This window comes from Octodon degus, unplaced genomic scaffold (assembly GCF_000260255.1).
Source record: "Octodon degus isolate 3935 unplaced genomic scaffold, OctDeg1.0 scaffold00042, whole genome shotgun sequence".
In the NCBI taxonomy this organism is placed as follows: domain Eukaryota; kingdom Metazoa; phylum Chordata; class Mammalia; order Rodentia; family Octodontidae; genus Octodon; species Octodon degus.
This window is the reverse complement of record NW_004524618.1, coordinates 2,091,789-2,102,604: the sequence shown is the minus strand read 5'-3', so window position 1 is coordinate 2,102,604 and position 10,816 is coordinate 2,091,789. Positions and strand designations below refer to the sequence as shown.

At 56.6% G+C, this 10,816-nt stretch overlaps 2 protein-coding genes across 7 annotated transcripts in view; one reads left to right on the top strand and one right to left on the bottom strand.

Moving 5' to 3' along the window:
* Positions 1-2,232: 2,232 nt before the first annotated feature.
* Positions 2,233-9,655, top strand: Cuedc2 (CUE domain containing 2). 6 transcript variants are annotated; one of them, XM_023715580.1, is made up of 10 exons: positions 2,238-2,335; positions 2,423-2,544; positions 7,813-7,899; positions 8,062-8,205; positions 8,289-8,350; positions 8,436-8,575; positions 8,651-8,830; positions 8,950-9,011; positions 9,182-9,242; positions 9,327-9,655. In XM_023715580.1, the coding sequence occupies exons 3-10, from the start codon at positions 7,826-7,828 to the stop codon at positions 9,471-9,473; spliced, it is 870 nt and encodes a 289-aa protein (XP_023571348.1). In that variant the 5' UTR covers positions 2,238-2,335; positions 2,423-2,544; positions 7,813-7,825; the 3' UTR covers positions 9,474-9,655. The 6 variants fall into 6 exon arrangements, with proteins under 6 accessions (XP_023571347.1, XP_023571348.1, XP_004631536.2 ...); XM_023715579.1 differs by lacking the exon at positions 2,423-2,544 and having other exon boundaries at positions 2,233-2,335; XM_004631479.2 differs by lacking the exons at positions 2,238-2,335; positions 2,423-2,544 and adding an exon at positions 5,058-5,151 and having other exon boundaries at positions 8,490-8,563.
* Positions 9,656-9,770: 115 nt separating this feature from the next.
* Positions 9,771-10,816, bottom strand: part of Fbxl15 (F-box and leucine rich repeat protein 15) — a 2,295-nt gene continuing 1,249 nt past the window's right edge. The window contains exons 4-5 of the mRNA XM_004631475.2: positions 10,486-10,816; positions 9,771-10,102 (exon numbers count right to left, since the gene is read on the bottom strand). The exon at positions 10,486-10,816 is cut by the window's right edge and continues 32 nt beyond it. Of these exons, the coding sequence (XP_004631532.1) occupies positions 9,913-10,102; positions 10,486-10,816 (521 nt within the window). The 3' untranslated portion in view covers positions 9,771-9,912. The remainder of the gene's footprint in view (positions 10,103-10,485) is intronic.

The following is a 10,816-nucleotide window of genomic DNA, read 5'->3' as shown; positions in this document are numbered from 1 at the left end:
CAGTCTCCTCTTGGGTCTGTGTTCTGAGTGATGCACTTACCCCAAAATCTCTTTGCCTGAAAAAGCTTACTTGCATAATCTGAAACACACTTTCTTTTTTCTTTCTTTCTTTTCTTTTTTCTTTTCTTTTTTTTTTTTTTTTGAGAGTGAAATGGAGGATCTCTGCCCAGGGACAGCAAACCAGCAGGCTGCTCAGGTTAGCTGTGCCGTGCTGACACTCACTTAGACAGCCGGTGACAGGGCTGGGCCCCAGCTCAGCCTCCAGCCTGGGGACCTCCGAGCTCCTTCACAGCCCGCCCGCCCCTCTGGGAAAGCAGCAAGGTGTGGGAGGCCCGGACCTCCCCCCAGTTCTTCCCAGTGTCCCCTTCCTCATCCAGTCTCCGGAGAACAGCCTGCGGATTCTTTCCTCTCCTAGTGACGGAAACAGCTGCCCCAAGGCTGAATTCAGGCCTGAACCCTCCCGGGGCGCAAGAGGGCGGAGAACCCTCGCCCAGGCCCCCAAGGCCGGCTGCGGCGCAGCTCCGGGACTGCCCTGCAAGGCTCTCGGCCCCGGGACACCAGGCGGGACAGCACGGCTCTGCGCGTCCTGCGCCTCCGCGGGGCGCTCGCCTTCCGGCTCGGGTCCGGCCCGACCCCACGCACAGCCGGAGGGTCCCCGGCTCGGGTCCGGCCCGACCCCACGCACAGCCGGAGGGTCCCCGGCTCGGGTCCCGCCCGACCCCACGCACAGCCGGAGGGTCCCCGGCTGCGAGCGGGCGCGGAGCGGCTGCCGCTGCGCGGGCTCCCCGCCCACCTTCCCGAGCGCCGCCCGCAGCGCGTTCTGATTGCTAAATACTCACAGCCGCGGAAGCGGCGAGTTTGGGAGAAGAAAGAGACGGGCGCCGGGACCTTGGTCGGAGCCGGGCAGCGCCGCCGAGGAAGCCGCAAGCTCGGGGCGGGGCGAGGAGTGCCCGCGCGGCCGGACGGTGCAGCAGCAGACGGCGGGCGGTGCAGCGGGCGGCGCCCTGGGCCTGGCGGGCTGCGCACGGCTTCCCCGCGGCCGGCCGCCGCTCGGAGAGGCCGTCACCCTGCCACCCCTCGCGAACTCCCGCAGTGCCGGGCGCAGCCGCCGCAGCGTTTTCCGGGAGACGCGACGCCCGCGGTTTCCTCCGTCCCCTCAAGCTACAGCAACTTATTCTTCCCGAAGCCGGAGGCCCCGCTGGGTTTGGGGCTGCGGTGTGCTGGGCGAATGGGTGGAAGAGGGAGTGACAACCGATGTGCTTCTCGAGGCAGTGCCTCAGCCTCGGAGGAGGGACAGCGGACTTGTTCCCTTGGACCGAGTGCGGGTCCTCCGCTCCCTACGAGGGGGCTAGCACTGAGAAAGGACTCCTCATTGCTGACTCTACCACGGATTTTGGGGTTCCCAGGGCGGGATGGCCATAGGGTTGCCCACAGGGCAGTCTGTCGCGAGCTGAGGCCTTGCCTGGCTTTGGTGTACAGTCCTCCGGCCACGTGGACATGCAGGCTCTGGGGGAGGGGATCAGCTGGGGGCAGGGGTCTGCAGCCCCGGATCTGGACTCAGGCGACCCTCATGGACACTTGGCACATATCCACTTCCCAACACCCTGTAACCCACCCTAATCTTGGGGAGACCGTGGTTAAGGCAAGGCAAGAGGAACTGCAGGCCAGGAATGTTAGCCCCTAAGAGATGACTGAGTAGCAAGGCTGAGGCAAGAGGATCGATGGGAGTCCAAGGTCAGCCTGGGCAACATCTTGAGTTCAAGGCCAACCTAAACTGCATAGCATGACCCAGTCTCAAAAAAAAAAAAACTCTAGGATGACCACGAAGGGAGAAGGAGGTTGGAATATAGGGAAGGACACAGGGTCTTGCCGTAGAAGCCACAAGATCCAACAAACTGTGAGGGAGTCTGTGGAAGGACAACAGGGACATAGAGCAACAAGGGAAAAAATATGTAGGATTTCAGAGATCCTGGAGAAGGTATAAGGCAGACAGGAAGACCCTAACGTGAGACTGAAAGGTTGTGCACCTCTGGCAACGAGAAAGAACAAAGCGAGAGTACGGTCTCTGCCGTTGTGAGTCTAGCTATGGACAAGACTTAATTGAGCAGGCCCTCAACCCTCAAGAAAAATGGCCACTGCAGGAGCCCGTCCAAAGCCGAGACACAGAAAGACAGAAACTCCACCCTGATACGGGCAATTTGCCCTTTTCAAAAATGGTCGCCACAGCGTCACTGGGAGCCTCTCTAGGCCCCGCCTTTGATATCGTTGGTGGGGCTTCGAGATGAAAGCTTTACCGCGCGGGACTCCGAATAGCTGGCTGCGTCCAACGGAGCAGGTGATTCCCCTTCCAGTCCTCAGCCCAGGGCTGGGAGTGTCGCGGAGAGCATTGATCCAGGGTATCCGTCCTGTGTGTCTCCTACAGTACCCACCCGGAACCGTAACTCTGATTCCCGCCGTGACCTGCACCAAGGCACATCTCTGCTCAGGCCTGTCGCCGTGGGTTCCGTAGCTGCATCCCTGTGCCCGCGGGCGGAGGTCAAAGCGGTGTGTGCGCTTCCAGTCCTACGTCCTGCGCGCCACCTCCCGCACTGATGCTCCGGCTAGACTTTGGGTGGCGCGGTCCCTTGCTCCTCGTGTTCCTTTTGGTGCCGTTTGCGTCCTAAGGCCGGTGGTGAGGGTCGGGGGAGAGTGGAGTTTTACGAGGCTGCCGGGGTGTGGAAGCAGGGAGAAGCAGTGAAGATCTTGGAATCACCCCCTGAGCATCTCCTCACCCAGAGGAGCTGCGGGTGGCATCTCGCCTCGGTCTAACTCGCCCAGGGGGTCTCTCAAGCTCTCACTTGTCTTGGGGCAGTGAGCATAGGGTGGGCTGGCTGCAGAGAGAGTCTTGCAGAATGGGCTTGGAGAGAGGTTGTGAGCATGGATGCCCACAAAGAGGACGTAACACAGACCTGGCCACTGTATTGGCATCGTGAGACCGTGTAGTGGTGAAGTGCGGTCAGACTGCCTGCTGTGGTTAGCTATTAAGGTACTCTGTGATCTTGGGCAAATTAACCCCCAAATTTCCTTTCAGATAAAATAACGTTAGAGGATAACGTTAGTATCCATATTTTAGGGTTATTGTGAGGTGTAGGGAGGGTAAAATGCTTTGAAACCTGTTTGGGAAACAATCAGCAATGATAGGGTGATAGTCACAGTTCCTAGGCACCACGAGTGGTGTCTGATTTGGGGTTTCCCAGGAGGAGCGGGTTCCGTGGGCTGTATCTGCAACTTGAAAATTCCTGGAAATTGTGTCCTGTTCCGTAGGAGCCTTGCTGCTCAGGCTGCATCTTGGGAAACAGGGTGGTAGTCCAGACCTTCCCCAAGTTGGGGGATGCGGGGGGGGGGGCAGGATATTAGGTGGAGCGCTAATATTAGGAGGAGCAGGACATGCTGGAGAATGCTGGGAGGGGTGTGGAGGTGGGGAAAGGTAGAGCAAGAGCTGGTAGGCTTTGAAGATGGGGAAACCCAAGAGCAAGAGGAAAGAGGGTGGTCGCTTTGCCGAGAAGTCAGCAGAAGAGTTCAGTATAGCCTCTTTGGGGACAGCATGCAGTTTTCCAGAGATAATTCTCCAGCCCCCAGACCTTGGTTCAAAACAAACAAACTGGGGCTGGGGAGATGGCTCAGGAGAATAACCGCTTGTCTGGCAAGCTCAAGGGCCTGAGTTCAATCCCTGGTTCTACAAAAAAAAAAAAACAAAAAAAAACAAAAAACCCTCAGAAACATTGAGGCAGGTCTGGTGGCACATTTTTATAATCCCAGTTACTCACAAGGCTAAGGCAGGAGCACTACCAGTTCAAAGACACACTGGTCAGTTTATGGACACCCTGTATCAAAATTAAAAAAGGGCTGGGGATGTAGCTCAGTGGCAGAGTATGCTTGGTTTGATCCCTAGAACAGAACAAACAAACAACAAAACAAGGAAGCAGACAAGCAAAACCACAGACTTTAGATATAACGCTGGAGAGGCTTCTCTGACAGTGGGCTTTGCTGCAGAGTTCCCAGCCCTCTGACAGCACCCTGGGTGTGAGGGTCTCTGCAGGGCTGCCTCGGAGGGACCTGCATGGCGAGGTCTGGCACACTGACTGAGCGGGTCAGTTCTTCCTCAGGCCTATGACTAAGGTTGTGAAACAGGAGGCAGGCATCTTGGTGGTGGGCTGGGCTTCTTTAGTCCTGCTTTCCAAAGTGACCCCTGCCAGGTGCCATGGGATCACAGCAAGTTCGAGCCAGCCTGGACTATATAGCAAGTCAGTCAGTCTGTCTGTCTGTCTCTCTCTCTCTCTCTCTCTCCCCGCCCCCCTTAGTTTTACGTATTTGGTACAGGGTCTCACCGTGCAGCTTGGACTCAATCCTCCTGTTTCAGCCTCCCTAGTGCTGAGATTACAGGTTTGGGCCCCCACACCCGGTTTCAGTGGCTGGTGTGGGGTCTGCACGGCACGCTGGGCTGGCATGGCATGCGGTACCGGGTGTCGAACCTGGGACCTTGCTCTTGCCTAGGTAGGCACTTAGACCAGTGAGCTATCTCCGTGGCCCACAAGACCCTATTTCACTAAACAAAACAAAACAAACCACAAAGTGACTCCTTTGATCTAGCAGTTCTGTGTTACCACTCAGGCCTGGGCAGCTGGGATCCCAGCCCTGGCCCGCTCCACTTGGAGGCCTTGATATCCTCACCTGGAGGACACTAAACGAGGTGACCTGAACTTATTACCCCACCCCACCGGTGCTGGAACCCAGCACTTCTTGCATGCCAGCTAGGTGTTTTGCCACTGAGCTGTCCACCCAGCCCTGGCCATAGCTTTTGACTACTACGGTTAGTGCTGGTGACTCCAACTTCACCTTCATCTGTGAGGTGGGAAGTACTTGCTGATTGAATGCCCACTTCTGGGGGTGCTGAATGTGCATTGTTGATAAACCACGTGTGTGGTCCCTGCTTTCATGAGACAACTGGAAGAAACATTAAACATTGTCCCAAGAATTCATCATCTTTTTTTTTCCCCCGGAACCAGGGATTGAACTCAGACCCTTGCACTTGCCAGGGAAGCGCTTATTCTACTGAGACATCTCCCCAGCCCCCAAGAATTCATTAATGGTAGTTGTGAAAGAGCCTGTGAAGTAAGGAAAAGAACAGTCTGCAGTGGTGTGTGTGTGTGTCCACGCACACACACGTGCGTAAGTAGAAAAGATGGCAGTCTTTCTACTTATCTACCAGACAAAATCTAGGCACAGTGGAAAGCAGCCAGGGACAGTGATCCAGGGAGCATGTGGCTTATGCTGAGGATAGAGCCAGTACTTAGGAGGCTGAGGCAGGAGGATCCCTGCAAGTTCAAGACCAGCCTGGGCTGCAAAGTGAGCTGTACAGCGAGATCCAGCAGGGGAAAAAAAAAAAAAAGGTCTGGGCTTGTCCAAAGGGTAGTAGGAACTGGACATGGTGGCCACATGTGTAATTCCAGATATGATCGGGCGCATTCAGGGTGGCATGGCTGTAGGCCATAATAGGGGACATGATGCATGTATAATTCCAGCACTCTGGAAAGCTGAAGCAAGTTTGAGCCCAGTCTTGGCCACTGAGTGAGACCTTGTCTCAAAAACTGAAAAAGGGGGCCGGGGAGATGGCTCAGTAGGATAAACGCTTGACTGACAAACGCAAGGATCTGAGTTCAACCCCCGGTTCCGCCAAAAAAAAAAAAAAAAAAAAAACTGAAAAAGGGCAGGGAAGCTAGCTCAGTGAGAAGGCCCTGGGCTCCATTCCTAGTACTGCCAAGAAAGATTCTTCAAGGGAGAAAAGGTGTAACCCTCTATAAAGACTACACAGCTCTGGTGTGGAGGGCAGGTTACTGGAGGAAAGGTGGGAGTGGGAAGAAGGGTTTGGAAGTTCTTGCAGGCAAAAACAGAGCAGAGTTAATAGGAAAGTAAACATGCTGAGAAAAGAGGGTGGTTGAGGCCTGATGGGTGCTTGGCTAATGGAAAGCAAGGGATGGGGTGGGGTCAAGGATAGTTCCCAGACCTTAGGCAGGAACAGCTGCATGCCCATGCGCTCATTTAGGAAAGATGGCCCTCAGTGGCCTGGTCTTGCCCGCCTGGAGTGCTGGCACTCAGAAGGCTGCGGTATCTCAAAGCAAAAACAGAACCCCTCCCCCCCAAATGGTGGGGGTATTGCCCTGGAGAAGTAAAATATGGGTACAAGATTGGATGCTGAGGAGTTGGTGACTTGCGTAGTGCACTGGATGTGGGCCCAGCTGAGAACATTTTTATCTTGTGCTTTTGAGACAGGGTCTCATTATGTAGTTCAGGCAGGCCTTGAACTCGCTGCATAGATCAGATTGGCCCTGAACTTGCAGTGATCCTCCTGCTCAGCCTCCTGAGTACTAGAGTTACAGGTGTGCACAAAATGCCTGCCTTCCATCTGAGACCTTGCAGATCACAGCGAGGAACAAAAGCGGTAGCCTTGAGGCTGAAGAGGGCAGCAAGGACGGTGACAAAGAGCCAGGGAAGAAACAGCCAGAGAGACAGAGGAAACCTGGAGAATGTTCTGGAAATATTGGGAATTGTTAGGTGTGACCACAAAAAAGTTTTCTCTCTTTCGGCTGCTCAGAAGGCTCAACCTTATGAGACCAAAACCTGAAAAAGGTCTAGTGACTTGTCCCTGAGAGATGTTAGCATAGAAGTTGGACCAGAAGGAAGACAACAGGGAAAAAAGGGTAGAATTGAGAATAATAAGGGAGCAGGTGACCCGTTTTGGTTGGGCCCAGGTTGGAGTGAGAGCAGGTACAGGCAAGGGGGAGCTGCAAGTTTCAGGTAGGGGTGCTGAGGGGAGCTGGGCTCAGATGCTTTGGGGTGTGTGACACTGGGGTTCCTCTGCATCTTCTACATGGTAAGATAGCTGCTGGTTGCCATGGGTCTGGAGCCATCCTGATCACCTCTGCATGCCTGACTCCCAGGTGCAGACTTTTGGCAGTCAGAAATGTGTAGATGGGGATGAAACGGGTTAGCAAACAAGTGGGTGTTGTGGCGCATGCCTGTAGTCCCACTTGGAGAATTTCTTAGAGTTCTAGGCTACCCTGCAGGGGGTGGTGGGACAGAAAGAGACAGAGAGAGACAGAGACAGAGAGATACAAGCAGTTACTGAGTGCCTGTTAAGGACATACATGTTCAGGATGGCAGGCATGCAGTCAGGAAGGGGACTGAGGACTGGGGAGCAAGGCAGGGGGTGGGAGGGGATGGAGCGCTAGCAGGCGAGCGAGCAAGGCCCAGCCTGTGGGCCCTGTAGGCTGGAATTAGTACAAAGTCCTCCTGGAGGCCCCTGGCTGCTGAGGGGCAAGGACTAGGCAGGAGGGGAGACTCCATGAAAGACTCCCCTTCTCTCTGGGCCCCAGAGCCAGAAAAGCCCCTTTGTGCAGAGGGTGGGTGGCTTGTGCTGGTGGGAGAGGGGCTGTGCATAGTCACCTGTTCTTTGGGGTGCTGGACAATGGGGCTCCTTGTGATCGGGCTTGAGGGTCAAGTGGTGCCCTCCATGAGGAGATTCCTCAGCCAGGAGGCCTATGACCCACTACCTTGGCTTCTCACCCTAGGGATGGGATAAATGTAGGGAGGGGGAGGCCATCTGCAGACACTGTGCTGCCCTGTCTTGGGCTGGGGTGGTGGAGACGCAGTGGCTCTGCTGGGAGGGCCGACAACAGATGTCACACAGCTGGTGGGGAGGAGGAGCAACTGCTCCAGGCCTGGTGAGTGGGACAGGCAGAGAAGACGGCAATTCTCCATCTTGTGTCCCTCCAGGCGAGGAGCAAGCATGGAGCCAGAGAGGATTGTTGGCACAGCCCTCCTTACCTTTGTGCAGGCACATCTCCCAGAGGCTGATGTCAGGTAAGAGGCCAAGCCAGGGCAGGGGCACTGCTGCCAGCAGAACTCTGGCCCCAGGCTGACAGGAAGATAGGTAGAAGGCAGGTGGCCTTGGTCCTGCTGTGGGGAGGGTTGTGATCTCAGGTTAGGTGTAGGTGCCTAGCCAGGGCTTGTCCTGTGTTGCAGTGGCCTGGATGAAGTCATCTTCTCCTATGTACTTGGGGTCCTGGAGGACCTGGGCCCCTCCGGCCCATCTGAGGAGAACTTCGATATGGAGGCCTTCACTGAGATGATGGAGGCCTATGTGCCTGGCTTTGCTCACATCCCCAGGTAAGCCCTGGCTGGGGCCAAAAGGAGCCTCTTGGTGTGGGGGTGGATGGAGGGACCCCCTACCACCTTCCTTGTCCTTTCAGGGGCACAGTAGGGGACATGATGCAGAAGCTCTCGGGGCAGCTGAGTGATGCTAGGAACAAAGGTGAGTCTGGGGCGCTGGCACTCGCGAGATTCATAACCCCCTCCCAGAGTTTCAGCAAAACTGATGCCCTCTCTAACTCTTTAAGAAAACCTGCAGCCACAAAGCTCTTGTGTCCAAGGTCAGGTACCCATCTCCCCAGATCCCCTGCAGCCTCCTGAAAAGCTCAAAGAAGAGACCTGTTCTTCTGTAGCAGCCAGGGACACCCAAGACAAGGTTGTGGTAAAGGTACTGATGGGCAACCTTGGGGGCCAGAAATGAGGAAGTGTGACCTTGTCAACTTGTCGACCTTTGTGTTCACAGGCAGCTGCCCCTGAGGAGTTGCTGCCAGGTGTAGATGTGCTTCTGGAGGTGTTCCCCTCCTGCTCGGTGGAGCAGGCCCAGTGGGCGCTGGCCAAAGCTCGGGGGGACTTAGAAGAGGCAGTGCAGATGCTGGTCGAGGGGAAGGAGGAGGGCCCGTCAGCCTGGGATGGCCCCAGTCAGGTATCCACTCTGGCACCCCAACGTGCATTGCACCTCCATGTTAAGCACCCACCCCTTCCTGTCCCCCTCTGTTGCCCCTCTGGGTGCCACCAGACCTAGACTAAGCTTCCCTTCCACAGGATCTGCCCCGGTGCCTTAGAGGTCCCCAAAAGGATGAGTTGAAGTCTTTCATCCTGCAAAAGTGAGTCTGGAGGGCCGGGGAGATAGCTCAGTAGGATAAACGCTTGACTGGCAAATGCAAGGATCTGAGTTCAATCCCCGGTTTAAAAAAAAAAAAAGTGAGTCTGGGCTGGGCTGGCTGGGCCCGAAGGCTTCCCGGGCAGCAGAAGCTTCATCCCGCGGGTTTGGCAGGTACATGATGGTGGACAGTGCAGAGGACCGGAAGACTCACCGGCCTGTGGCTCCCAAGGAGGTAAGAAGGTTGGGCAGCTGGGGATGTGCAATGAGGAAGGAATGGCTCTTGCTTCTAGCTGCTGGCTCCTCCATTCCCCAACAGGCCCCCAAGAAGCTCATCCGATATATTGACAACCAGGTAGTCAGCACCAAAGGGGAACGATTCAAAGATGTGCGGAACCCTGAGGCTGAGGAGATGAAGGCCACGTACATCAACCTCAAACCAGCAAGAAAGTACCGCTTCCACTGAAGCACTCAGGACTCTGCCTGAGCCAGCTGGGCTTAGGCCCCCAGGGTGCAGGAGACCTAGTGAGCCCCAGGGCTCCCTTTCTGTCTCCTTCCTTCTCCATCTGGTTCTCTACTTCCTTGCTCCAGCGTGTTAACTCACTCTTGGAGCTGTTCCTCAGGCATAGTAAAGGTGGCCAAGGAAGGTGTGTGTGCATTCTGCATTTTGGTCATTTCTGCCTCAGGGATGGGATTCTATTCTGTCCCACCTTCCCAACCCAGCTTTCCATCCCATCTCTCAACAGGGTAGAACCAGGCAAAAGAGGGCAAAAAGGTCTTTATTTGAGGTTCCAGGGTGGGGCAGGGCTCTGCCTTGAAACAGAGGCCCCTACAGTCCAATTTTTCCGCAGTTCAGTGCTGGGTCCCACTACACAGTTTATCTGGCTCCCCTGGCAGGATGTTGGTCAGACCTGCAGGTTGACAAAGGGGGCAAAGCCCGCCATGTCCTGCAGGAGCACCAGGGCCTGGTGCAGCGGTGGCTCCACATCAATGTCCACTCCTCGTTTCCGCAAGCGGCTCAAGCTAGGCTCGGCCACGTGATGGCAGTGCCGGACCCGCAGGGAACGCAGTGCGGGACAATACTCTGCCAGGGTCCTGTGGGAGGAGGGGTGAGGTTTGGAGCCTGGGGCTACCACTCCCTCGGCGGGACCCCTACCCACCACCTCCGTGGCACATCCCAGGTCTCTGCAGCTTAGGACACATTCTTTTCCTCTAGTCGGGGAAGAGGGACTGGATGGGAACGGTCCAGGAATCTGGGGCTTTCCCGGTCTGTAAAAGGGAACCAGCTCCTCAGTTGGACCGAGTATGGAGAACTCCCTGTTAAACAGAAGCTAGACCCAGCGTGTGCACACTGGTGCAGTTTTTGAGTGTAGGCTTTCTGACCCGCATAATCCTAGCAACCTGTCTGTGCAGAGGGGGTGCCCTTTGCTGACTGCAGTCCGCCCCCCCAGACCCTCCCCCCCCCCCGGCCCTGGCACCTGATCCCATCGCTTCCGACGCGGAGGCAGCCAGTGAGGTCCAGGTGCTCGAGGCGAGGGCAGTTCCGGGCCAGCTCCTGGACCGAAGTGTCGCCCACGTTGGCGTTGACCGCCAGCGAGAGGCTGCGGAGGCCGGCGCCGCGCCGCCGCGCCAGGTACACGATAGCCTCGTCCTTGAGCTGGCGGCAGGCGGTGAGGTCCAGCTCCTCCAGCGCCGGGCAGCGGTCTGCGAGGCCGCGCAGCGCCAGTCCGTCCACCCAGTCGCAGTGCGCGAGCGACAGGCGCCGCAGGCGGGGGCAGCCCTCGGCCAGCGCGCCCAGCGCACGGCGGC

What these genes read in the sequence shown, in the direction of transcription:
- Cuedc2 (XM_023715582.1), top strand. Translation starts at nt 5,126, where the DNA reads ATGGTAGTTGTGAAAGAGCCTGTGAA. An exon ending in GGCTTTGCTCACATCCCCAG is followed by an intron (nt 8,206 to 8,288) that starts GTAAGCCCTGGC and finishes TTGTCCTTTCAG; the next exon opens with GGGCACAGTAGGGGACATGA. An exon ending in AAGTCTTTCATCCTGCAAAA is followed by an intron (nt 9,012 to 9,181) that starts GTGAGTCTGGAG and finishes CGGGTTTGGCAG; the next exon opens with GTACATGATGGTGGACAGTG.